The sequence below is a fragment of the Spermophilus citellus genome (genome assembly GCF_964194105.1).
Source record: "Spermophilus citellus genome assembly, chromosome: 8".
Classification (NCBI taxonomy): domain Eukaryota; kingdom Metazoa; phylum Chordata; class Mammalia; order Rodentia; family Sciuridae; genus Spermophilus; species Spermophilus citellus.
The window spans coordinates 3,656,809-3,679,810 of record NC_138189.1 but is presented as its reverse complement, the minus strand read 5'-3'; the positions used below and the strand labels follow the sequence as shown (position 1 = coordinate 3,679,810).

The 23,002-nt window shown below is 62.1% G+C and overlaps 2 protein-coding genes across 3 annotated transcripts in view; one reads left to right on the top strand and one right to left on the bottom strand.

Moving 5' to 3' along the window:
- SORCS2 (sortilin related VPS10 domain containing receptor 2) overlaps positions 1-23,002 on the top strand; it is a 350,209-nt gene that overhangs the window by 317,417 nt on the left and 9,790 nt on the right. For both annotated transcript variants that reach the window (XR_014023270.1, XM_081303853.1), the window contains exons 12-23: positions 3,374-3,450; positions 4,768-4,859; positions 5,505-5,612; positions 7,082-7,202; positions 8,154-8,287; positions 9,086-9,211; positions 11,466-11,637; positions 15,299-15,485; positions 18,374-18,507; positions 19,654-19,777; positions 21,069-21,181; positions 22,062-22,187. Coding sequence is in view for 1 of the 2 variants with exons in the window: in XM_081303853.1 (XP_081159979.1) it covers positions 3,374-3,450; positions 4,768-4,859; positions 5,505-5,612; positions 7,082-7,202; positions 8,154-8,287; positions 9,086-9,211; positions 11,466-11,637; positions 15,299-15,485; positions 18,374-18,507; positions 19,654-19,777; positions 21,069-21,181; positions 22,062-22,187 (1,514 nt within the window). In the remaining variant the exon portion in view is untranslated. The remainder of the gene's footprint in view (positions 1-3,373; positions 3,451-4,767; positions 4,860-5,504; positions 5,613-7,081; positions 7,203-8,153; positions 8,288-9,085; positions 9,212-11,465; positions 11,638-15,298; positions 15,486-18,373; positions 18,508-19,653; positions 19,778-21,068; positions 21,182-22,061; positions 22,188-23,002) is intronic.
- Positions 13,070-20,339, bottom strand: LOC308654248 (uncharacterized protein; the record flags this gene model as incomplete). The annotated part of the gene is made up of 3 exons (XM_081303468.1): positions 20,292-20,339; positions 18,902-19,104; positions 13,070-14,911 (listed from the first exon to the last, which is right to left on the bottom strand). The coding sequence occupies exon 3, from the start codon at positions 14,174-14,176 to the stop codon at positions 13,070-13,072; it is 1,107 nt and encodes a 368-aa protein (XP_081159594.1). The 5' UTR covers positions 14,177-14,911; positions 18,902-19,104; positions 20,292-20,339.

The window sequence follows — 23,002 nt, the reverse complement described above, 5'->3', positions numbered from 1 at the left end:
ACCTACCTAAGAAAGCCAAGGACTTCCTCGGGGCAGCACCCTAGAGCAGAGCCCGCACTCGCGGGGACAAAGGAGGGTGGATGCTCAGGAGTGAGACACTTTTGGGGCCCTGGGCTCCTCTTTTTAGAGGAGATTCTGTAATCGGTCAGCTTGGGAAGTGTGGGGGGTGAGGTCGGCCTGGTGAGCCCAACCAGCTGGATCACAGCTCAGGCCGGGCCTGGGGTGCGGCTCTCCCAGACCTCTAGGTCAACGTCACCCAGTCAAGAGGCAACACTCAGAATGAAGAATCCCCCAAGTCCCTACAAGGTGTTCCCCGGCTCTATTTAGTCCAAAGAAAACGTGGGTATATGCTAGCAGTGCATCCCCTAGGCTGAGGGTGCAGCGCATTTTGGGATGCAGGCCTGGGGGGAGTGGGCCTGGAGTGAGCAGGCCTGGTGGAGTGGGGCTGGGGGGAGCTGACCTGGGGGAGCAGACCCGGGGGAGCAGGCCTGGCGGGAGCAGGCCTGGCAGGAGCAGGCCGGGGGGAGCAGTCCTGGGGGAGCAGAACTGGGGGGAGCAGATCTGGGGGGAGCAGTCCTGGAGGAGCAGACCTGGGGGAAGCAGGCCTGGGGGGCAGACCTGGGGGAACAGACCTGGGGGAGCAGTCCTGGAGGAGCAGACCTGGGGGAAGCAGGCTTGGGGGGGCAGACCTGAGGGGAGCAGAACTGGGGGGAGCAGTCCTGGAGGAGCAGACCTGGGGGAAGCAGGCTTGGGGGGGCAGACCTGGGGGAACAGACCTGGGGGAGCAGAACTGGGGGGAGCAGGCTTGGGGGGGCAGACCTGAGGGGAGCAGAACTGGGGGGAGCAGTCCTGGAGGAGCAGACCTGGGGGAACAGACCTGGGGGGAGCACTCCTGGAGGAGCAGACCTGGGGGGAGGAGGCTTGGGGGAGCAGACCTGGGGGGAGCAGACCTGGGGGAACAGACCTGGGGGAGCAGACCTGGGGGGAGCAGACCTGGGGGAAGCAGGCTTCGGGGGGCAGACCTGGGGGAACAGACCTAGGGGAGCACTCCTGGAGGAGCAGACCTGGGGGAAGCAGGCTTGGGGAGGCAGACCTGGGGGAACAGACCTGGGGGAGCAGAACTGGGGGGAGCAGGCTTGGGGGGGCAGACCTGAGGGGAGCAGAACTGGGGGGAGCAGTCCTGGAGGAGCAGACCTGGGGGAACAGACCTGGGGGGAGCACTCCTGGAGGAGCAGACCTGGGGGGAGGAGGCTTGGGGGAGCAGACCTGGGGGGAGCAGACCTGGGGGAACAGACCTGGGGGAGCAGACCTGGGGGGAGCAGACCTGGGGGAAGCAGGCTTCGGGGGGCAGACCTGGGGGAACAGACCTAGGGGAGCACTCCTGGAGGAGCAGACCTGGGGGAAGCAGGCTTGGGGGGGCAGACCTGGGGGAACAGACCTAGGGGAGCACTCCTGGAGGAGCAGACCTGGGGGGAGGAGGCTTGGGGGAGCAGACCTGGGGGGAGCAGACCTGGGGGAACAGACCTGGGGGAGCAGGCTTGGGGGAGCAGACCTGGGGGAAGCAGGCTTGGGGGAGCAGACCTGGGGGGAGCAGGCTTGGGGGGCAGACCTGGGGGGAGCAGACCCGGGGGAACAGACCTGGGGGAGCAGGCTTGGGGGGCAGACCTGGGGGGAGCAGACCTGGGGGAGCAGAACTGGGGGGAGCAGGCTTGGAGGGCAGACCTGGGGGGAGCAGACCCGGGGGAGCAGAACTGGGGGGAGCAGGCTTGGGGGGCAGACCTGGGGGGAGCAGACCTGGGGGAGCAGAACTGGGGAGAGCAGGCTTGGGGGAGCAGACCTGGGGGGAGCAGACCTGGGGGAAGCAGGCTTGGGGGGGCAGACCTGGGGGGAGCAGACCTGGGGGAGCAGAACTGGGGGGAGCAGGCTTGGGGGAGCAGACCTACGGGGAGCAGGCTTGGGGGGGCAGACCTGAGGGGAGCAGAACTGGGGGGAGCAGGCTTGGGGGAGCAGAACTGGGGGGAGGAGGCTTGGGGGAGCAGACCTGGGGGAAGCAGGCTTGGGGGGGCAGACCTGGGGGGAGCAGACCTGGGGGAGCAGACCTTGGGGGAGCAGGCCTGGGGGGTGGGGGAGCAGGCCTGGGTGAGCAGGCTTGTGGGGGCAGACCTGGGGGGCCAGACCTGGGGGAGCAAACCTGGGGGGAGCAGACTTGGGGGGAGCAGACCTGGGGGGAGAAGACCTGGGGGGCAGACCTGGGGGAGCAGACCTGGGGGAGCAGGCCTGGAGGGAGCAGACCTGGGGGGAGGAGGCTTGGGGGGGCAGACCTGAGGGAGCTGACCTGGGGGGAGCAGGCTTGATGGGGGGCAGACCTGGGGGGAGCAGAACTGGGGGGAGCAGGCTTGGGGGAGCAGACCTGGGGGGAGCAGGCTTGGGGGGGCAGGCCTGGGGGGAGCAGAACTGGGGGGAGCTGACCTGGGAGAGTAGACCTGGGAGGGCAGACCTGGGGGAGCAGACCTGGGGGGAGCAGGCTTGGGGGGGCAGACCTGGGGGGAGCAGACCTGGGGGGAGCTGACCTGGGGGAGTAGACCTGGGAGGGCAGACCTGGGGGAGCAGACCTGGGGGGAGCAAACATGGGGGAGCAGTCCTCGGGGAGCAGACCTGAGGGAGTGGTCCTGGAGGAGCAGACCTGGGGGAGCAGTCTTGGGGGCGTGGTCCTGGGGGGGCAGGCTTGGGGGAGCAAGGCTGGTGCTGATCTCCCTTCCCTCTGGTCTCCTTTCCACTCCCCGAGTCACCCCACCTCAGAGGCTGGCTGGCTGTCGAGGTCCTGGGTGGAGGCTCTTTCCAAGCCAACGCACACAGGATTCTGTGAGCCCAAGTGGCCATTGTAGCAGGGCCAGCCCTGTCCACCCAGCGCAGGGTTCAGGCCAGTGGACAGAAGTGGAGGCTCGCGCGCCCTCCTCCTCTCCCAGACACCCCCAGCGGGGGCTTCACACCCACCTGGAGGGGCCGACCCTGCCTTCCACCCAGGGTCTTGCCTCCCACCCCTGGTCTCCTGCTCTCCTAAAGCTGCCCTGAGCCCACTGCCTGCCCAGCCCCGGCGCTGCTGTCCCTGATCACCAAGCTACAACTTCTCATTCTTGAACCGCCTGAGGCCCTGGCCCCAGCTCAGTGAGCACAGGGCACTGAGGGGACCAGCCAGAGCCCAGCATCCCCAGCAGGTCCACATCAGAAGAGGACGGCAGGGGACACGCTTCTGGTGGCTAGGTGGCAGAAGGTGCAGCCCAGGCAGCCCTTGTGCACGGCTAGGCTGGGCTCCAACCTGGGCAGAGAGCAGCGGCTGACCCGACCCCAACGCTGTCCCTTTGCCTGGGGGCAGGTAACCTGGGCTCACAGCTGGTGGAGTATAAAGAGGAGATGTACATCACAGCGGACTGCGGGCGCAGCTGGCGGCAGGTAAGGTGGCACAGCGGCCCGTGCCCACCCACACCCACCCTGCGGGCCTCTGCCGACTGCTGCTCCTGGGGTGGGGGCTTCGTGGATGACAGCGCTCGAAGTGGCTAAGAGGTGACATAGACCTGGGCCTGCACCTCCCCCGCCCACGTGTACGAAGCCCTGTCCCCGGGGCAGTCGCACATCGGTGGCCCCTCCCAGGTGACACTTGGACAACACGCCACCTGCCCAGGCAGACAAAGTTCACCTGCCATCTCGGCCTAAGGCCTTGACGTCCCTCTAACGACATGCAAGAGACAAGGGATTTTGAAAAGGGCAAGAGGGATCTGTTGTGTTGTGATGTTCCTGTTTCACTGAACCAGGGAAGCCGTCTAGTCTCTAAAGGTCACCTCTGTCCGATCCGTCTGCCCCGACCCCCTGAGACCTGGAGTCCAGTGAAACAGGAGCTAGAGGTCAGCTGTTCCCACTGGGCCTCTTCCCAGCTGTTTCAGAGGCTCCGACCCTGGGGCAGCCTAGTGGGACCGGAGCTGCTGGGCCACCTGGAGCAGGAGCGGGGGGCACGGGCTTTCCAGAAGGAGAAGTCCTCATTCAGAAGGTCTCCACCCCCACCCACTCCCAGCACCCAGGGGAGCTTCCAGGAGGGAATGGGCCAGTCCCTACGCTGCAGGCCTCGGCATCTCGCCTTCTGCATGGTGCGCTGACACTCAGAGCCACGGCCTCCTGGGGCAGCATGGCCCCCAGAGCTCCAGTCTCAGTCAGCCCCACTCTCCTGGGGGACCACCATTTTAACCCCAGGGCCTTTGCACCTGCTGCCCCCACCCCCCGGGGGGGGGCGCTTCCCTGGTAGATTCACCGGCTCTCCACTTCCTGGAGCCCCTCCCTGTGCGGACCGCTCAGCACGTTCACTTCATCTGTCCTGAAAACCTTGGCCGTGCCCCCGGCGGCAGGACTGTGCCGACTGAGCGCCAGTCCTCGGGGCAGAGGCAGGGGACCCCTGAATAGTCCACCTGGCGTTACTGTAACGGCGTTCCTGCGGCAGCCGACTAGAGGGCCTGTTGGGCTTGGAGTTCCGGAGGCTCTGGGGCGAGGCGTGGGCATCCGCAGGTGGCAGGAGGTGGGCCAGACAGGACGCAGTGAGCCTGGCAGGGTCAGGGCAGGTCCCTGTCCCTCCCATGAGGCCCACCTCTTAAAGGTCCGTCACCGCCCAACACCTTCAACACGGGGACCCTGGGGACACTCACTTCCAGCCGTGGCCCATCCTCTCGTGGCCAGCACAGGTGGGCAGGTCAGTGCTGTGCTCAGCACCCGCCATGCCCACAGGTGTTCGAGGAGGAGCACCACATCCTCTACCTGGACCACGGCGGGGTCATCGCAGCCATCAAGGACACCTCCATCCCCCTGAAGATCCTCAAGTAACGTGGCGGCCAGCGCAGGGCCCTGCGGGTGTGGAGGGGGCACAGACCACAGCCAGGACTGTCCCCATGGGCCCCAGGTCCTGGGTGTCACCTGCCTCCCAAGCCCTTCCCGGGGCCCCCTGGAGCTGCACTGGCCCTCCCTCAGGAGGCCAGAGTCAGGGAAGCAGCACAGCGTGTGGGGAGGGGCCGGACCCTTCCCAGAGAGGGACCTTCACCCACGGGTCCTGGTGGAGGGAGGGAGGCGGGGAGCCAGGGCAGCCGTGGCCAGTGCCCCAGGTGAGCCTGGGCTCAGAGGCCCAGCCGGAGCTGCCAGGAGGCCGGAACCTCCAATCTGAAAGGCCCCTCCTGGGAGGCCACAGGACCAGGACGCTGGACCTGTCTGGCCCAGACGCTGCTGGCCAGGCCCAGCCTTGGGCAGGCTGAACTAGACGTTCCCAGGGCTCGGCCGTGCTGCCGTCCAGGGGTGCAGGGTACCCGGGTGCCCAGGGCAGGGCCTGCCGCTGGCCAGGAGGGTGCGAGCGGGCACGAGGCAGGGGCGAGGCTGGGCTGGCCTCCATGGGACAGTGGCTGGGCCCTAGGGGTGGACTGTCCCAGAAGCCGGGGTGTGTTCCGCCTCCCCTGGACACTGCGGCCCTCCTGCAGGTTCAGCGTGGACGAGGGCCTCACCTGGAGCACGCACAACTTCACCAGCACCTCCGTGTTCGTGGACGGCCTGCTGAGCGAGCCTGGAGACGAGACCCTGGTCATGACGTGAGCGCTGGCCGAGGGCGGGGAGGCCTGGGGACAGATGCTGGTCAGGACGTGAGCGCTGGCTGAGGGCAAGGAGGCCTGGGGAGAGATGCTGGTCAGGACGTGGGCGCAGGACAGGGAGGCGTGCAGGGACGGCAGAGCTGGGACCCAGCAGGCCACGCTGGAGCCCCCGGGCTGAGCCCTGAGGCGCCTGTGTCCTCACACCTGCCCCTCGTCCTGGGGGGCCAGGCTCTGGGCGCCTCCGGCCCTCTCACCCTCTGCCCAGGGCCGTCTGTCCATGTGAACAGCTGGCACCTCTCTCAGCCACGTGTGCCACCTTGCCTGTGAGCCGGGCCCCTCCCGGGACGTCAGGGGGGCCTCCTGTGGGCTTCATGTGCGCACAGGCCCGGGACACTGGGGACAGGGAACATGACTTTGGTGAGAGCAGGTGAGCAGTGAGTGGCCAGGGGCCAGGCAGGGCTCCGCAGAGCAGGGAATCCATGTGCCCCGCGGCCCTCAAGACCATGGGGAGAGGCTGTGCTGGGTGGTCCTGCAGTGGCCAGGGCTGGACGAGGGCTGCGCTGCCCGGCCTGCCTCTCCCCATGCCCTGGGGGTGCCACAGGCTCCCCCCTCGGCATCTGCCCTGTACACAGGGAAGAGCAGGGTGGAGAGTCCTGGGGTCTGGGAAGGGGGCCAGGCCTCAGCCTCCTGACACAGGGCGGGAGCCGGGGCCGTGGCCAGCCTGCTGTGGGGGGACCAGGGGTCGCCTGTGCCACGGGCCTCCTTCCTGGTGGTGAGCGGGATGCTCGACTCCCACCCAAGGGGGGGGTGGCCCGTCCACACTGCACAGCGAGCAGAGGGCACTTGGCCAGTGTCCCCGAGGACTTCTGTGGTCAGTGCTGCAGGGTGTGGGCGGTGGGCACACGCCAAGGAGGTGAGGCTCTGCCCTCCTGAGCCCACGAGCACTCTGCTGCCCTCTCTCCCCTGCCTGCTCTGAGCTGGGCTTGGGGTGCATTTTCTCTTTGGAATGAGACCCAGCTATGGAAACCGGCTCCTGGGCACAGAACCCTCTGCTGCTCAGGCCGAGGGAGGCGGGGACAGGACTGGGACAAGCTGGACAGGGCCAAGAGTGGCCACCTGTCTGGGGTCCTTCTGCAAGACATAGTGCAAGGTCCAGCTGGGTGGGGCTGTGGATGGCCCCGGGACAGCCAGGAGGCCAGGGCTGCGGCCAGCTGGGAGCTCTTCCCGGCCATCGAGGGCGGCCTTGTGGATGGGATGGCCCACGCCAGCGCCCTGACCGGCCAGAGCTGGGGAGCGGTCTCTGGGGACCCTACTGCCAAGGCTGGCCCAGCACCTGCAGAGGGCACAGCCCTGCAGCCCCACAAGGGCAGGCCGGCCTCGCTGGGCCCTGGTGCAAGTGGACCGAGTCGGGAGGACACGTGTGCCCAGCAGAGTGGCCAGACTAAGGTGGTGCTCCCCCTCCCCCACAGGGTCTTCGGCCACATCAGCTTCCGCTCCGACTGGGAGCTGGTCAAGGTGGACTTCCGGCCCTCCTTCTCCAGGCAGTGCTCTGAGGACGACTACAGCTCCTGGGACCTCAGCAACCTCCAGGTGCGGCCAGGACCGCTGGCCCCGCCCCTCCGCCTGCCCCAGCGCTGGCCAGCCGGGACCTCTCCTCCTCCAGGGCGTCCACAGAGGACCCAACACACCAGCCTCTGGGTGTTCTGGGTGCATCCCTCGTGCCCGGGCTGCTTCGGCCACCGAGCAGGGTTCTGGGCTTTCCGGCCCTCGGAAGGGAGCGCACAGGGGGGTCTGGGCACACGGGCTAACATCCCCACCTGCGGGGGCAGCAGTGCTGAGCAGGCCGCTCTGGAGGACACTGGGGTTGTGGGCAGGGCTGTCAAGGGAAGATGACTGACCCGGGGGTGGGGGGACAGGATACTTCCTTGAGGACCCTTACAGAGGTGCCACTGCCCTGGGGCCCACGGTGGGCGAGAAGGCTCAACATGGACAGGCGTGGGCAAGTAGGATTTGTGGCCAGGCGACCTTGCTGAGGGCCAGACACCACCTGACAAGTGACAGGGTGTCCACCAGACACAGGGTGGTCCCATGTGGGGCGAGATTCTGGCTAAGGCTGCGCCAGACTCTGCCAAGCCGGACCTTGCAGAGGGGCCTAGGAGAAGGTTCCGGAGCCTGCCCACGCCTGGCCCAGCAGACCCCGTGACTGCTTGGGCCTGCTGCAGGGACGGGGTGAGTGCTCTGGGCATCCCTGAGGTCCTCCTCGGGGAGTGGCCTCCCGGCTCTCTGTGGCCCGGGGGTCAAAGAGGAACTTAGGGGCCACCTGTCCAGCAGCTCTGGACCTTAGGCCCGGCCAGGGCTAATAGACAGCAGATGCACAATGAATGCTCACAAGTCGGGCTAGAGGGAGGCCACCCTGTCCTCTGCTGGACCTCAGTTTCCCCTTCTGTGAATGGGGTGCCCCTCCAGCTGCTGCAGGGCCCCGGCACCCGCACCCCTGGGAGGGCACCGCTGCCTCATCCCAGCTCCTCGCCCCTGCTCCAGGGCGACGACTGCATTATGGGCCAGCAGAGAAGTTTCCGGAAGAGGAAGCCCACGTCCTGGTGTGTGAAGGGGCGGAGCTTCACGGCGGCCCTCAAGTCCCGCGTGTGCCCGTGCCGGGACGCGGACTTCCTCTGGTGAGTCCTCAGCTGGAGGCCGGGCCTGGGCAGCGGGGTGGGCGGTGGGGCGGTCCTGGGGGGCCGGGTCCTGTGGGCAGGGGCGGCCACAGGGGTTGGGTTTTGTTTTGGGGGTTTTTAAATGTTTTTTAGTTGTCGATGGACTTTATCTTATTCATTTATGTGGGGAACTGAGGGTTGACCCAGGGCCGGGCACATGCCAGGCGGGCGCTCACCCGGGCCAGCGCAGCCCCACAGGCAGGTTTGAGCAGAGCAGGGAGAGGCCGGTGGCTTTCAGCAGTGCCCTAGAGGAGGCAAGGAGGCTGGTGGGTGCAGACCCCCATGATGGCCTGTCCCCAGGCCCTCCCTGTGGCGGGGGCCTCCGGGGTGGGCACCTCCATGGTGGGCTTGCTCTCCACACTCCTTCCGGGGGCACGGGACTTAGGGACTCAGCTCTGATACGCAGGACAGGGCCAAGGTGGCCGGGTGTGGCTGGGGAGCTGGCCACAGCAGGTGCTGGCCTCTGCCCTGCTCTGGGGGTGCTGGGACAGAAAGGGCTCCCCCCACCACCGGGTCTGGGGCATCTTGGGATCCTCTTCCAGGAAGCCCTCCGGGACCTGGGGCTTGTCGCTCTGGATTGCACCTGCCCTCGGTCAGGCCTCTCTCCCGCTTGGGACAGGCTGTGTGGGGTTGCCCCTGCGTCCCCACGGACAGGAGCATGGCAGGCTCTGGACGTGCGGTCCCATGCCCTGCCCAGCCCTGGCGGGCTGCTGTCCCCACCGGTGCCTCTTGCCTGACCGCTGTTCTGGCTCCTCACAGTGACTACGGGTTTGAGCGCTCACCCTCCCCGGAGTCGGCCAACAAGTGCTCTGCCAACTTCTGGTTCAACCCCTTGTCACCTCCTGATGACTGCACCCTGGGCCAGACCTACACCAGCAGCCTCGGGTGAGTGTGCGCGGGGCTCCCCGCCACCCCAGGGAGAGCAGGCTCCCGAGGCCGCCCACTGCCGCCACCCCGAGAGGACAAGGACAAGCCAAGGTGGGGGTGCTGTGCTCCGCATGGCACGGTCACCAGGCTCTAGGTCCCTTGAAGCCCCAGGGGCCAGCACAGGGGAAAGCTGCCTTGAGCCAGGCCTGAGCAGAGAACCAGAGAGGAAAGTCCAAAGGGCCCCAGAGAAGCAGTGCTCCTGCCGCCTTCCAGAGCTCCTGCGGCCCAGGACCCCCGACACCCCCATACCCAACTCAGTGCCCCAGGTCTGGTGGCACTGCCACCACCGTGGGTCTCAGCTTCAACAGCACCTCCTCCAGGAAGCCTTCCCTGATCTCACCGCAGAGCCACACCCCCCTCTGTCATAGCCAAAACCTCAGGTATGGTCACATTCACATAATTGTGCTCCCTGCCAGACTCCCCCCAGGCTCATGTGGGTGTCCTGCAGCCTTCAGTGACAAGGACAACCTGAGGGAGGGGCTCAGCAGGGGTGGCAGTCATGGCCTCTCCCCACCAGGGGCCAAGCACATTGCTTCCAAACACCAACTTCACGTGGAAATGTTGGGTACACAGAGCTGTGTGTGACCTTCAGCCTCAGGAAGTCCCAGACACACTTCTCTGAAGGTCCCATCTCCCAGAGGAGGGAGCCCATAACCTTATGAAGAAATTCCACTTTTTTCCCTGGGAAACCTGAGAAAAGGGGAGGCAGGGCCAGAAAATGCAGGCTTTGGCCTCAGCAGGACACACCCTGTCCTTTTTCCATCACCCATCCATCCACCCATCAAGCCATTTACCTGTCAACCCACCCATCAAACCATCCATCCACCCACCTACCCACCCACCCATCAAAACATCCACCCATCCACCTACCTATCCAATTCACCCCTCCACCTATCCACCTATTCATCTACCTATCCACCCATTCACCCAATTTTCCATCCACCCATTCACCCATCTACCCACCTATACATCTACCCACTTATCCATCCATTCACCCATCCATCCACCCATTCATTCATCCACCCACCTATTCATCTACCCACCCATCCACCCATCCATCCATCCACCCACCCATCTACCCACCCACCCATCCACCCTCCCACCCACCTACACATCTATCCATCCATCTCCCCACCCCAGGGTTTGGCAAACAGGGCCTCTCATCTGAAGTGTCAGGGCCTTTCATCCGTACCTGGGTGGAGGGTTCCACCTGCCCACGTGGGCCCTGAGGAGCTGTGGGTAGACAGCCCTTAGAGAAACGTGTTTTCTTTCAAGTCAGTAATTAAATGGGCTTCGCCTGGTAAACATCTGAATATTCACTTGGTGGCTGAGCCAACTGGAGAACTGGCTCCTGAGGACAGGAGGGCCACCAGCCTCGGAGACAGGCACCCACTTTTCCCAGAGGGCTGCTCAGCACACAGTGACCATGTGGAGGGGGCGCCGCCTGAGCAGGGGTTTCCAGTGGTCTCCTAGGAGGGTTCCCAGGGCCACCAGGTTCGCCTACCGGCCTCCCCTTGTCCACTCCACCAGCTCCTACCTCTGGGCTCCCACACTCACCACAGGGCCTTTGTACCTGGTGTCCCCTTACCTGGTCCCCTTGCCTGCGAGGCTCTACCTGCTCCCCCCAGGTGTGGCTAGAACCCCCCCCCCCAGGGATGAGCTCCCAGGTGCCCCGGGCAGTGCTGTCTACCGGGCTCCACGTCCACGTGAGGGAGGTAGGCAGCCTCCTCCTCCCACCAGACAGTCTGCCCCACCAGGACAGGGCTGCCTGGGAGCACCCATCCCAGGACCTGGCACCTAAGAAATGGGTGTCCCTTGGCTCTCGAGGCCATAGGGAGACAGGGCCCCGTGAGGAGGGCACTCTTGCCTGAGCCACACAGGGAGTGACAGCAAGTCCACAGCTGTGTCCCCCCGGGCACCCTCCTCATGTTCCCCTCAAAACCACCCAATCCAGACTGGCCCTCGCCCCCCAGGAGCTAGTGGTGGCCATGTTGTTGCTCTCAGGCCCAGGCGAGGCTGTCCTCTGAAGCAGACCCTCATCCCTCCGAGCCCCAACGTTCCCGTGTTACAGGCAGAGTGGGGCGCACAGGGAGGGGTGCGGAGCCTCTAAGGTCAAGGCCGAGGGCCACCTCTGGGTGATACATCTCTGCCCAACTGTGGAGCCCCATCCACTGCCCGTCTGGTGCCACCTGACCCTCCCTTGTCTACCCAGGTACCGGAAGGTGGTGTCCAACGTGTGTGAGGGTGGCGTGGACCTGCAGCAGAGCCCCGTGCAGCTCCAGTGCCCCCTCACCCCACCCCGAGGCCTCCGGGTGAGCATCCGCGGCGAGGCGGTGGCCGTGCGGCCCGGGGAGGACGTGCTGTTCATGGTGCGGCAGGAGCAGGTGAGCGGCTGGCCCGTGCTGTCACCTGCGGGGTGGCTCTGGGGGGCTGTGTGTCAGCTTGGAGCATCACTGTGGAGCCCAGCCTGCTGCAGCCTGCAGGAGGGACGGTGGGTGGGACCTCCGCCCCGGCCCGGGCCAGCGCCTGGGAGTGAAACAGACACAGGGAGTGGAAGGAGCGACAGGAGGGAGCCCCTCCACCCGTTGTCATGTGGCAGGGGGACTTCTTCACCCCCTGATTATATGGATCTAGTTAATTTGGAATCCTAACAAAAGCAGGAAGTTAAAGAAGATCCCTATTATAATCACACAATCAAAAATGAGTTCTGTACATGTGCATGTGCAAGGCTAGAAACAAACCTAGCTCACACACACGTGTATCTGCACACAGACATGTAGGTATGTGACGAGTACGTTCCCGTCTCCCAACCTGTTTTTACTTTAGAACAAACGTTACATTTCCTTGTGATTTTAAAAATAGTGTGTTCATTGTAAAATATTTTGAGAATACAAAAAAAAATCAAGAACATAAATATCATCAAAATTCTGCTTCCCAAAGGAACGATTAATTCTTGCATTTCCTTCTAGTCTTAAAATTAATAGGTAACATGCTTACGTTTCTGATTATAGAAATAACTAATGTTCATTGTAGGAAATTTAAAGATGAAAACAGAAAACTTACAAATATTCAGGAAATTCAACGTGCAGAGAAGTGCAGAGGACAGTTGTGATGGCCTTCCCTGCCGGGAGAGGGTCCCCGGACTCTGGCTCCCAGGGGACCTTCAGACAAACAGGGCTGATGGAGGGTGGCCTCCTGATCCCATCTGCTTTATTCAAATGTCCTTCAAGGTGGCACGGAGGTGGCTCGGGTTGTGACAACGAGCTCTGTGGGCTTGGAAAGCAGGCCCCTGCTCTGGTGCAAATTCAGAAACGAGGGCTGAGGAGGACGCGGCCTGGTCCAGGCCAAGGCCCAGCCGTGGGCAGTCACTCAGCCATTGTTCGTTGCTTTATAGTGGGGAGACTGAGGTTTGGACGGGAGAAGTTGCTCTTTTAAAGCCACATGGTCACAAGTGGCAGAGCCGGCCAGGGCATCAGGTCTCGGGCACTCTGAGTGGACAGAGACCAGGTCTGCTCCAGATCTGGGCCATCCCCTGGCTCTGCCTCCTGCCTGTGCCAGTTCCTCTTGTGGACTGAGACTGGCTCCCAGGTCACCCTGGGACGTGGAGGCCACCTGGGGCAGGTCTAGGGGTTTCTGGTCACAGCAGCATCTTGAGTCGGCAGGGGGGCTTCTCCCCCTGCCAACCTGGGGCCACCTAGACCCTCAGTGGGCCCAGGACAGCCTTCCTGGAAACGTGGCATCTGCTGCCCCCTGGAGCCTGGCAGCTGGGCCCCAGGTACGGATACTCCTACCCAGAGTGCAGATGGGCTGCCCCTCTCAGGCCCACACCTGCTTTCCAGCCTGCCCAGGGCTGAGCTCCCAGGCTGTGCACTGGCTGCCTGCTGGGCCTGCTCCACAGCACACGCGGGGCTGGGAGGCGCTCCTGGAAGATGGGCCCCGGGGACCCCTGGCCTGGAAGAGCCTGCTGGCCTCCTTGGGGGCCAGGGAGGGACGCGTGCCCCCTGCACACACCAGCTCGCTGATGGACACGTTCCCACACGTTCCCACATCCCCTCCCTGCACACTCACACACTCGCAGGTGTTTGTGCAGTCGCACACCCACACACACGTGGGCCACGCTGGGCTTGGAGACAGCCCTGGATTAGGGGAGTCCGTGTTGAGGCCTCTAGGACCAACAGTAAGATCTGGGGCAGAGCCCAGGGCGGACCCACGGGAAGACGCCACGGATCCCCATGGGGCAGAAGGGTCCAGTGTGGGAGGGACGGCCTTTCCCTCCAGGGACAAGGCCACGACCAACCTCACCGCTGACACAAAGACACATTCAGAAGGGAGCCCGGGCTGAGATGGAAGAAGAACATGGAAACTTCTAGAAAAATCCTCAGAGAAAACCTTTGAGATGCCACCCGAGTCCTTAGGCTGGACAGGAAGGGCACAGCCGAGAGGGAAGTGGACAGACTGGCCCATCCTCAAGACACTGGCTCTGGGACAGGCCCTCGGGGAGAGGAAAGCCTGCAGCCCAGCGAGAGGAAGCCACCTCGGACTCCACGGAGAGCGACCAGCCAGCTGGGCACGGCCAGCCACACGGGAGGCGTCTGCCCAAGCAGCATGTGCACAGGAGAAACGGGCACAGGAAGTGTCGCCCGCTGCACGGTCCACGGGCAGCTGCACGTTGAAACCACGCAGAGCGGGCTGCCTGGGATGCTCGCTCCCTCCCCGAGCAGCGAGCGGCGGACCGCTTCCCTCCTTCCTCCCCCGGGAGGAGTGCCCTGTGGCGGCCGAGGACTCCCCATCACAGCACAGGCATCGGGTCAGCAGACGACTGCTGGGGGGCCCCCAGCAGCCCAGGCTCTCCTCCTGCAGCTTCTGAGGGGCCCAGGGCTCCGTGGGCCGTGCATAGCCACGAAACGCCAGGGTCTGCACCATCCACAGGGCTCCTCCTCTGCACCTGCATGTCCCTCGCCTCCCCGTAAGGACGCAGGTTCAGGGCCTGCCCCACCCCAGGACAACCTCATCTTAACTACTTACGTCTGCCAAGACCCCGCTTCCAAGTGAGGTCCCATTCGGAAGCTCCAGTGGACATGAACTCTGGGGGACACTGTCCAACCTGGTCCACCATCTTTGTGGAGAAGTTGGTGAATGTAACGGATGTGGAGTGTCCTGCAAGCTCGAGACCTGCTGGGGTGCATGAAGGTGCTGAGTGGTTGGCAATAGCCCCCCTGTCACTGGGACACGGCTTCCTGGACGCACTGGGGGGAGGGGCCTGGCAGGAAAGGGGCAGGGAGGGCAGGAGGGGGCCAGCGAGGGGGAGTGTGGACTTAAATGGAGAAGGGCAATGGAGAGACAGGGTCCTGGGCAGAAGCAGCCCAAGGGCATGTCCCTACATCCTCCCGCCACCCGAGGCTCCCAGCAGGCCATTCAGCTATGAAGCCATCAAATGGATGGTGGTCAGAGTTTACCCTGGACATTGCTGCACTGGGACCAGGCCTCTGCTTTGTGAGCCTCTGGGGATACTGCAGACCCAAGCTGTGACCCTTGCTGTTTCTCCAGCATGGGGGGCGGTGTCAGGAGGTGGCTGCTGTGGTGGGGAGTGCTCAGGTGATCAGTGTCTCTGTGAGGAGGCCACAGGGGGCCGCCCTCTCCCCCAGCCCCACTGCACACCTAGGGTGACAAAAGAGAAACTCGGGAACCAGAGCTGGTCACATTACAGAACTGGTCACATCACAGAAGCCCTACTCAGTATGAGGGAACTCGTCTCACCCCCAGCTCCATGACCGGGCCCAGGCCTTGGGGGTCCCCCGGGACCCTCACCCAGTCCCACAATGCCTGACACCACCTATGTCCTCCTCCTCCACCTGCAGCTGGGCAACTGTTCTGAAATGCACCCCTGACCATGGCCCCTACTAAGTCTTCCTGACTGTCCCTTCAGCTCACTGAGGCTGGGATTCTGAGGGCAGGACCAGACCTGTCCTTAGTGGGTGAGTGACCCTGAGCTGGCCCCTCAGCTTCTAGGGCCACTTCTGAGTGGCCTCTTGGTGCTTCCTGCAGGGAGATGTCCTGACCACCAAGTATCAGGTGGACCTTGGGGATGGCTTCAAGGCCATGTACGTGAACCTCACACTAACTGGAGAGCCCATCCGGCACCGATACGAGAGTCCTGGCATCTACCGCGTGTCTGTCAGGGCAGAGAACATGGCGGGGCATGATGAGGCGGTGCTGTTTGTCCAGGTCAACTGTAAGTCCAGCACCTCTTTGAAGCTGAGAGCCTTTCCTTGTGACAGGGACATTCTGGTCCTTGGAGAAGCACAAGGGGTCCCTTGGGGATGGTGATAAGGGTGGTGATGGTGATGTGCCATGGTGATTATGGGGGTGGTGACGGTGATGAGGATGGTGATGGTGGTGATGATGCTGGTGATGGGGGTGGTGATTATGGTGGTAGTGGTAATAATAGTGATGATGATGGTGACAATGGTGGTGATGGTGATGGTGGTGATGGTGGTGGTGATGGTGGTGGTGATGGCCATGACAGCGAGGATGGTGATGGAGATGGTGGTGATTATGGTGGTAGTGGTAATAATGATGTTAGTGATGGTGGTGATGATAGTGGTGATGGTGATGGTGGTGATGATAGTGATGGTGGTGGTGGTAGTAATAATGGTGATGGTGATGATGATGGTGATGGTAGTGGTGATGATGGTGATGGTGGTGATGGTGATGATGATGGTGATGGGAGGTGATGATGATGGTGATGATGGTGATGGTGGTGATGATGGTGATGGTGGTGATGATGATGGTGGTGATGGTGATGGTGATGATGATGGTGATGGGAGGTAATGATGATGGTGATGATGGTGATGGTGGTGATGATGGTGATGGTGGTGATGATGATGGTGGTGATGGTGATGGTGATGATGATGGTGATGGGAGGTGATGATGATGGTGATGATGGTGATGGTGGTGATGATGGTGATGGTGGTGATGATGATGGTGATGGTGGTGATGGTGATGATGATGGTGATGGGAGGTGATGATGATGGTGATGATGGTGATGGTGGTGATGATGGTGATGGTGGTGATGATGATGGTGGTGATGGTGATGGTGATGATGATGGTGATGGGAGGTGATGATGATGGTGATGATGGTGATGGTGGTGATGATGGTGATGGTGGTGATGATGATGGTGATGGTGGTGATGGTGATGATGATGGTGATGGGAGGTGATGATGATGGTGATGATGGTGATGGTGGTGATGATGGTGATGGTGGTGATGATGATGGTGGTGATGGTGATGGTGATGATGATGGTGATGGGAGGTGATGATGATGGTGATGATGGTGATGGTGGTGATGATAGTGGTGATGGTGATGGTGGTGACGATAGTGATGGTGGTGGTGGTAGTAATAATGGTGATGGTGATGATGATATTGATGGTAGTGGTGATGATGGTGATGGTGGTGATGGTGATGATGATGGTGATGGGAGGTGATGATGATGGTGATGGTGGTGATGATGGTGATGGTGGTGATGGTGATGGTGATGATGATGGTGATGGGAGGTGATGATGATGGTGATGATGGTGATGGTGGTGATGATGGTGATGGTGGTGATGATAGTGGTGATGGTGATGGTGGTGATGGTGGTGATGGTGATGGTGATAGTGGTGATGGTGATGGTGGTGATGGTGATGGTGGTGATGGTGATGGTGGTGATGATGGTGATGGTGATGATGATGGTGTGTGATGGTGATGGTGGTGATGGTGATGATGGTGATGGTGATGGTGGTGATGATGGTGACGGTGGTGGTGATGGTGGTGATGATGGTGGTTGATTATGGTGGTAGTGGTAATAATGATATTAGTGATGGTGGTGATGATAGTGGTGATAGTAATGGTGGTGATAATAGTGATGGTGGTGGTGGTAGTAATAATGGTGATGGTGATGATGATGGTGATGGTAGTGGTGATGATGGTGATGGTGGTGATGGGAGGTGATGATGATGGTGATGATGGTGATGGTGGTGATGATGGTGATGGTGGTGATGGTGGTGATGATGATGGTGGTGATGGTGATGGTGATGATGATGGTGATGGTGGTGATGATGATGGTGATGATGGTGATGGTGGTGTGATGGTGATGGTGGTGATGATGGGTGATGGTGGGGTGGATGATGATGATGGTGTGATGGTGGTGATGATGATGATGGTGGTGATGGTGATGATGATGATGATGATGGTGATGGTGGTGATGATGATGATGATGGTGATGGTGATGATTGGTGATGGTGGTGATGATGGTGATGGTGGTGATGATGGTGATGGTGGTGATGATGATGGTGATGGTGGTGATGGTGATGATGATGGTGATGGGAGGTGATGATGATGGTGATGATGGTGATGGATGGTGTGTGATGATGATGGTGATGATGGTGATGGTGATGGTGGTGATGGTGGTGATGATGGTGATGGTGGTGATGATGATGGTGATGATGGTGATGGTAGTGATGATGGTGATGGTGGTGATGGTGGTGATGATGATGGTGGTGATGGTGATGGTGATGATGATGGTGATGGTGATGGTGGTGATGGTGGTGGTGATGGTGGTGATGATGGTGATGGTTGTGATGGTGATGATGATGGTGATGGTGGTGATGATGATGGTGATGGGAGGTGATGATGATGGTGATGATGGTGATGGTGGTGATGATGGTGATGATGGTGATGGTGATGGTGTGATGGTGGTGATGGTGGTGATGATGATGGTGATGATGGTGATGGTAGTGATGATGGTGATGGTGGTGATGGTGGTGATGATGATGGTGGTGATGGTGATGGTGATGATGATGGTGATGGTGATGGTGGTGATGGTGATGGTGATGATGGTGGTGATGGTGATGGTGGTGGTGATGATGATGGTGATGGTGATGGTGGTGATGGTGGTGGTGATGGTGGTGATGATGGTGATGGTGGTGATGGTGATAGTGGTGATAATGATTGGTGATGGTTATGAGAATTATGAGGAAGCTGATGTGGTGGTGAGGTAGCAATAAAACATGACCAAAACATCTTCTGAAATGCCCTGGGTCCTGCAGTCCTCTAACCCTGACCTTCCTGGGGCCCTGAAGCCCCCCTGCAGGCACTCTACTTGGAGGTGGTTCCTGTCGTTGGCATCAACCAGGAGGTGAACCTCACCGCTGTGCTGCTGCCCCTGAACCCCAATCTCACTGTCTTCTACTGGTGGATTGGCCACAGCCTGCAGGTGAGCTGCCCTGGCCCCTCTTGTCCCCGTACCTGCAGGCTCCCTTCTGGGGTGCTGAGCAGGGGCAGGACACTGCCCAGGTATCCAGCAGCAGGGGACAGTGTGCAATCACTCCCCAGTCCTAGTGCCCTTCCTGGGCCAACGTGAGGGACCCATCTGACCTGGCTTTGCTCAACACCATCCCTGGGCATCTGCTCAGGGCCCGTCTACTCCATGCACATGAGGTGGTCAGACCAGCCCCTGGCTCTTCTTAGGAAAGAGACGAAGTGGCTGACCCAAGTTAGGGTGTGCCTAGCGTCACAGGAAGGGACAGGTGAGGCATGTGAGGGCTCCAGAAGGGGCCACCACTTCAGGGGTGAGTGGCCAAGTAATGCTTGGTGGAGAAGGAGCTCACCTGGGGTGACACAGGTCTCAGAGATCTCACTGGAGGCCCCGCTGCACACCGTGAGCAGTGGGGGAGCCATGGAGAGTTCTTGAGCAGAAACAGACCAATTCACAGAAGGGCAGCTGGTCCATCCTCAGGCTGAGGCCTCAAGAGCTGGGGGGCCGCCTGTCCCTCATCCAGCAAGCACCAGCTCAGGGTCCATTCACAGAGGGCTGGCAGGACAGAGGGGCTGTAGGCTCAGGGGCCCAGGAAGAAGCAGGAGCTCTGGGTTCGAGTGCCGACTTGGCCACTTCTGGCTGAGTGCTCCGTGCCCCCTGTGCCCCCCGCACCCCAGAGCCCCTGTGTCTAAGCCTTCCTGTCTTCAGGTGCCACTGCTGCCCACCCTCATGCCGCCCTGCCACAGAGGTCCTGAGCTGGGTGCTGGGTCTGAGATGACGTGCAGCAGCTGGGCATGGGGTGGGCAGAGGCCCTGGACACTTGCAGGCCGGTGGTGCCACACAGGCCTCCTGAAAGGCCCACAGAGGAGGGATGGGAAGGGCTGCTGGACCTGCATCCCTGCAATGCCCCAGAGCAAGCTCCTGCTCAGCATGTGACCTGTGGTGCCTCCCAGCGTCCCAGGCTCTGCCTCCGCAGAGCGCCTGGATGGGTGCACCTGCTGACGAGGACGGCAGGAGGCCACAGTGCCCTGTCACCGGCAGCCATGCAGGACCAGCCTCCCCACTCCTGCCAGCCGGGACCTGACGCGCTCTTGTGCCCCGCAGCCCCTGCTCTCCCTGGACAACTCTGTGACCACGCGGTTTGCAGACGCGGGTGACGTGCGGGTGACAGTGCAGGCTGCCTGCGGGAACTCGGTGCTGCAGGACTCGAGGGTGGTACGCGTGCTGGGTGAGTCCCAGGGGCCCGTGTGGTCCTGCATCCTGCCTCTCGGGGAGCAGGTCACCGGGGTGCACAAGCCACAAGCTCCACGCCCCCCAGGGTCCCCAGCCGACTTGGGCCCTCACCCCACATGAGCAAGGTCGTGGCTGAGTGACTTGACACAGTCACCTGCAGCAAGACCAGGTTTGGGCACCAGCTCTGCCTTCCTCCAGGGGCCTGTCCCTGTTGCGACCTCTGTTATCACGTGGACCTCAGTGAGGTGGCCCTGCCCCGACGCCCTGCCACAGCCGGCTCACAGTGGCTCAGTTACCCGTCCTCTGAGGATTGTCCATGATTGTGCCTTAAAGTAAGAGGACTCCCTTCCAGGGACCTAGTGGAGATTCCTGTTCTGAACTCTCGTCCTCACTTATCCGTGCTCACCAGACTCAGCCCCTTGTGGGAAACCCTTCCAGTGGAAAAATTAGACCTAAGAAGGGAGGAGCCCCACCAGCATGTTATCGCCCCCATCAACATGCTGACAGACCTCTTGCCACTTTAAAAAACAGCCTCCACTGTGGATAGCAGCCATCAGTTAAATGTTTAGTGCTCCCAATGTATGGAGGCCAGGCCACCTACGAGGGCCCCCATTCCCTGGAGGACGCTGCCCACAGTCTTCTTCCTTCACGGCTGAGCAGGAGCTTTGAGTGGCATCACTACCCCCAGTGTGGCAGGCTGGTTCACAGCTCAGAAAGCACTTGACCTGTCACCCTGCAGAGCTTCCCCTCACTGCCTAGGAGAGAAAACAGAGGCTCAGAAATAAACGGAGTGATTACAGTTCATCTCTGGTGACTCTAGAATAAAGGTCTGGGCCATGGACCCTGGAAAATGCAGGAGCAGGAAATGCCTGGGCCTGGGCCCCCCAGGAACTCTTAATCTGGTGGGGAGACCAGCCCAGTTGGAAACCCTAGACTCCTGAGGAGAGGCCGATCTCGTGGGGTGAGCACAGCCCTGTGAGTTGAGGGGCACCTCAGAGGGGCTCCCTGCGCCACGCCCCCTCCTGACTCAGCGCCACCGTCTTCATCTTGGTCACTGTCACCCTAGTGACCTCTGTTATCACGTGGACCTCAGTGAGGTGGCCCTGCCCGGACGCCCTGCCACAGCTGGCTCACAGGGGCTCAATTACAGAGCCAGGCCCTGTCCTGCTCCAGATCACGGGGACAGCGGCTGGGGTCTGAGCCAGGGCTGGTCTGGCTGCCCTCCCCAGAGGGGTCAGAGCCACTGTCCAGGACTGACCGGCGCTCCTGTCTTCTCCTCCTTCCAGACCAATTCCAGGTGGTGCCTCTGCAGTTCTCCAAGGACCTGGACGCCTACAACCCCAGCACACCTGAGTGGAGGGAGGACGTGGGCCTGGTGGTCACCCGGCTGCTCTCCAAGGTGCCTGCTGGGGCCCAGAGCCTCCCACCCAGGGCCTCGGCCTCCAGAGAAGCCGCAGCCGCAGCCCAGGGCAGGAAGGGCTGTGGGGCCGCGGCACAGGCCGGCTGGGTGGGGAGCAGGACAAGAGGGTCACCTCAAAGGGCAGGGACGGGAGCCATCACCTATGGAGAGTCGTCTGTGAGCTTACGTCCAGTCAGTGTCCTCCCGAGGGTCAGAGTCTCTTTAAAACCGAGATGAGTGCTGGGGACAGGACAGAGCAGATGTGGCCCTGCTCACGGAAAGCAGAGCAGGTGGCCCACCAGGGCAGCAGAAGGTGGCCCCAGGGAGACAAAGCCCAGCCTAGAGCCACCCTGGCTGTCACAGGCTGACCCCTGCTGACCTTGCTTGTCCTGTGAACAAGGCTGGCACCGTGGTTCCAGGCGGGGTGGCGGGGACAGGAGCTCAGCAGCCGGCAGGGCCTGCAGTGGCCCCGAGGCAGGACCCCAGGAGCAGGCCGAGGGTGGAGGGCGGTGCTGTGCCCCTGTGGGTGGGGCAGGGAGAGCGGGCGGAGGAGGCGCAGGGCCAGGCCGCGGCCGGTGCGCCAGGTTAGCACCAGGTGAAGGACTGGCCAGCACCTGCAGCTCACTAGCGGGGGCTGCCCTCAGCTGTGGTATGAGGAGTGGGCTGCAGGGAGCAGGCCTGTGGGGGCTGAGGGGCAGGAGGCAGCACAGCGCAACCTGGGGCTCGAGGGCCAACCATATTCCCTGCATAGATAGGAACGGCTTACCTGACAAGTGACCAGGACTCAGTCCAGGAAGGACAGCCGGTGTGCTTGGGGGTCTGACTTGTGTCAGGGATGAGGACAAGAAGAGGGTTAAAGTGGCCTGTCTGTCCCCTGCAGGAAACCAGTGTCCCCGAGGAGCTGCTGGTGACCGTGGTGAGGCCAGGGCTGCCCACCCTGGCTGACCTGTATGTGCTCCTGCCACCTCCCAGACCCACGAGGAAGAGGAGCCTCACCAGTGACAAGGTTTGTCTGTAGCCACTGGCCACCCTGGTCCTCCCTGCACGGCCAAGGGCTTGGTGGCCACGTGCCTGGTTGGGGTTGTTCCTGGTGGACAAGGACATCAGTTAAAGGCTAATTTCTCACAATGACGTGGTCTGCCTTGTGACTCTCCTCCAGAGGTCACATGGCCTCCTAGGTCACTGAGCCAGGGCGGCAGGGCTGGAGGAGGGCTGCCCGCCCTGCAGGGTGACCTCACTTGACCTCCCATGTCACTGGCTGGAGGTGTCCTCATGACCTGACTGCAGGGGCACGTGGGAGAGCCCTGATCTGCGACCCACCTGGGATCAGCACAGCAGCATCCAGCCTCCAGAGCGGGCGGCGTCTCGGCCCCAGAGCGACGGCCAGACGGCCCACGTGGGAGGGACTGACCCACCGGCCGGGCTGGGAGGGGGACTGGGGGATGAACCCGAGCCCTGTGGTCTGTTAGGGCGGCTGAATAGAAACAGACCACAGCAGAGTCAGCAGGGAGGAAGAGCCTCGCACGTGGTGTCTGTGAGTGGGCAGCCCGTGGAAAGCAGTGGGCAGCCCCTCGTGGGCAGTGGGGTCGGGGACACTGAGGCCTGCAAGCAGCACTGGGAATTCCCAGCCTGAGCCCAAGCTCTCGGGGCTTCACTTCTGTGATGAGCAGGTTTGGAGTGCGTCAGGGCAGGGCCTTGGTGCAATCCCACTGGAGGGACATCCGCGCTCCTTAGATGGGCGCGAGCTGGCCCACGGCCGGGGGGACTCCCTGCACTCAGCCTGCAGGGGGCTGCTCTGTTCCGCCACTGGGTTTCCTGCTC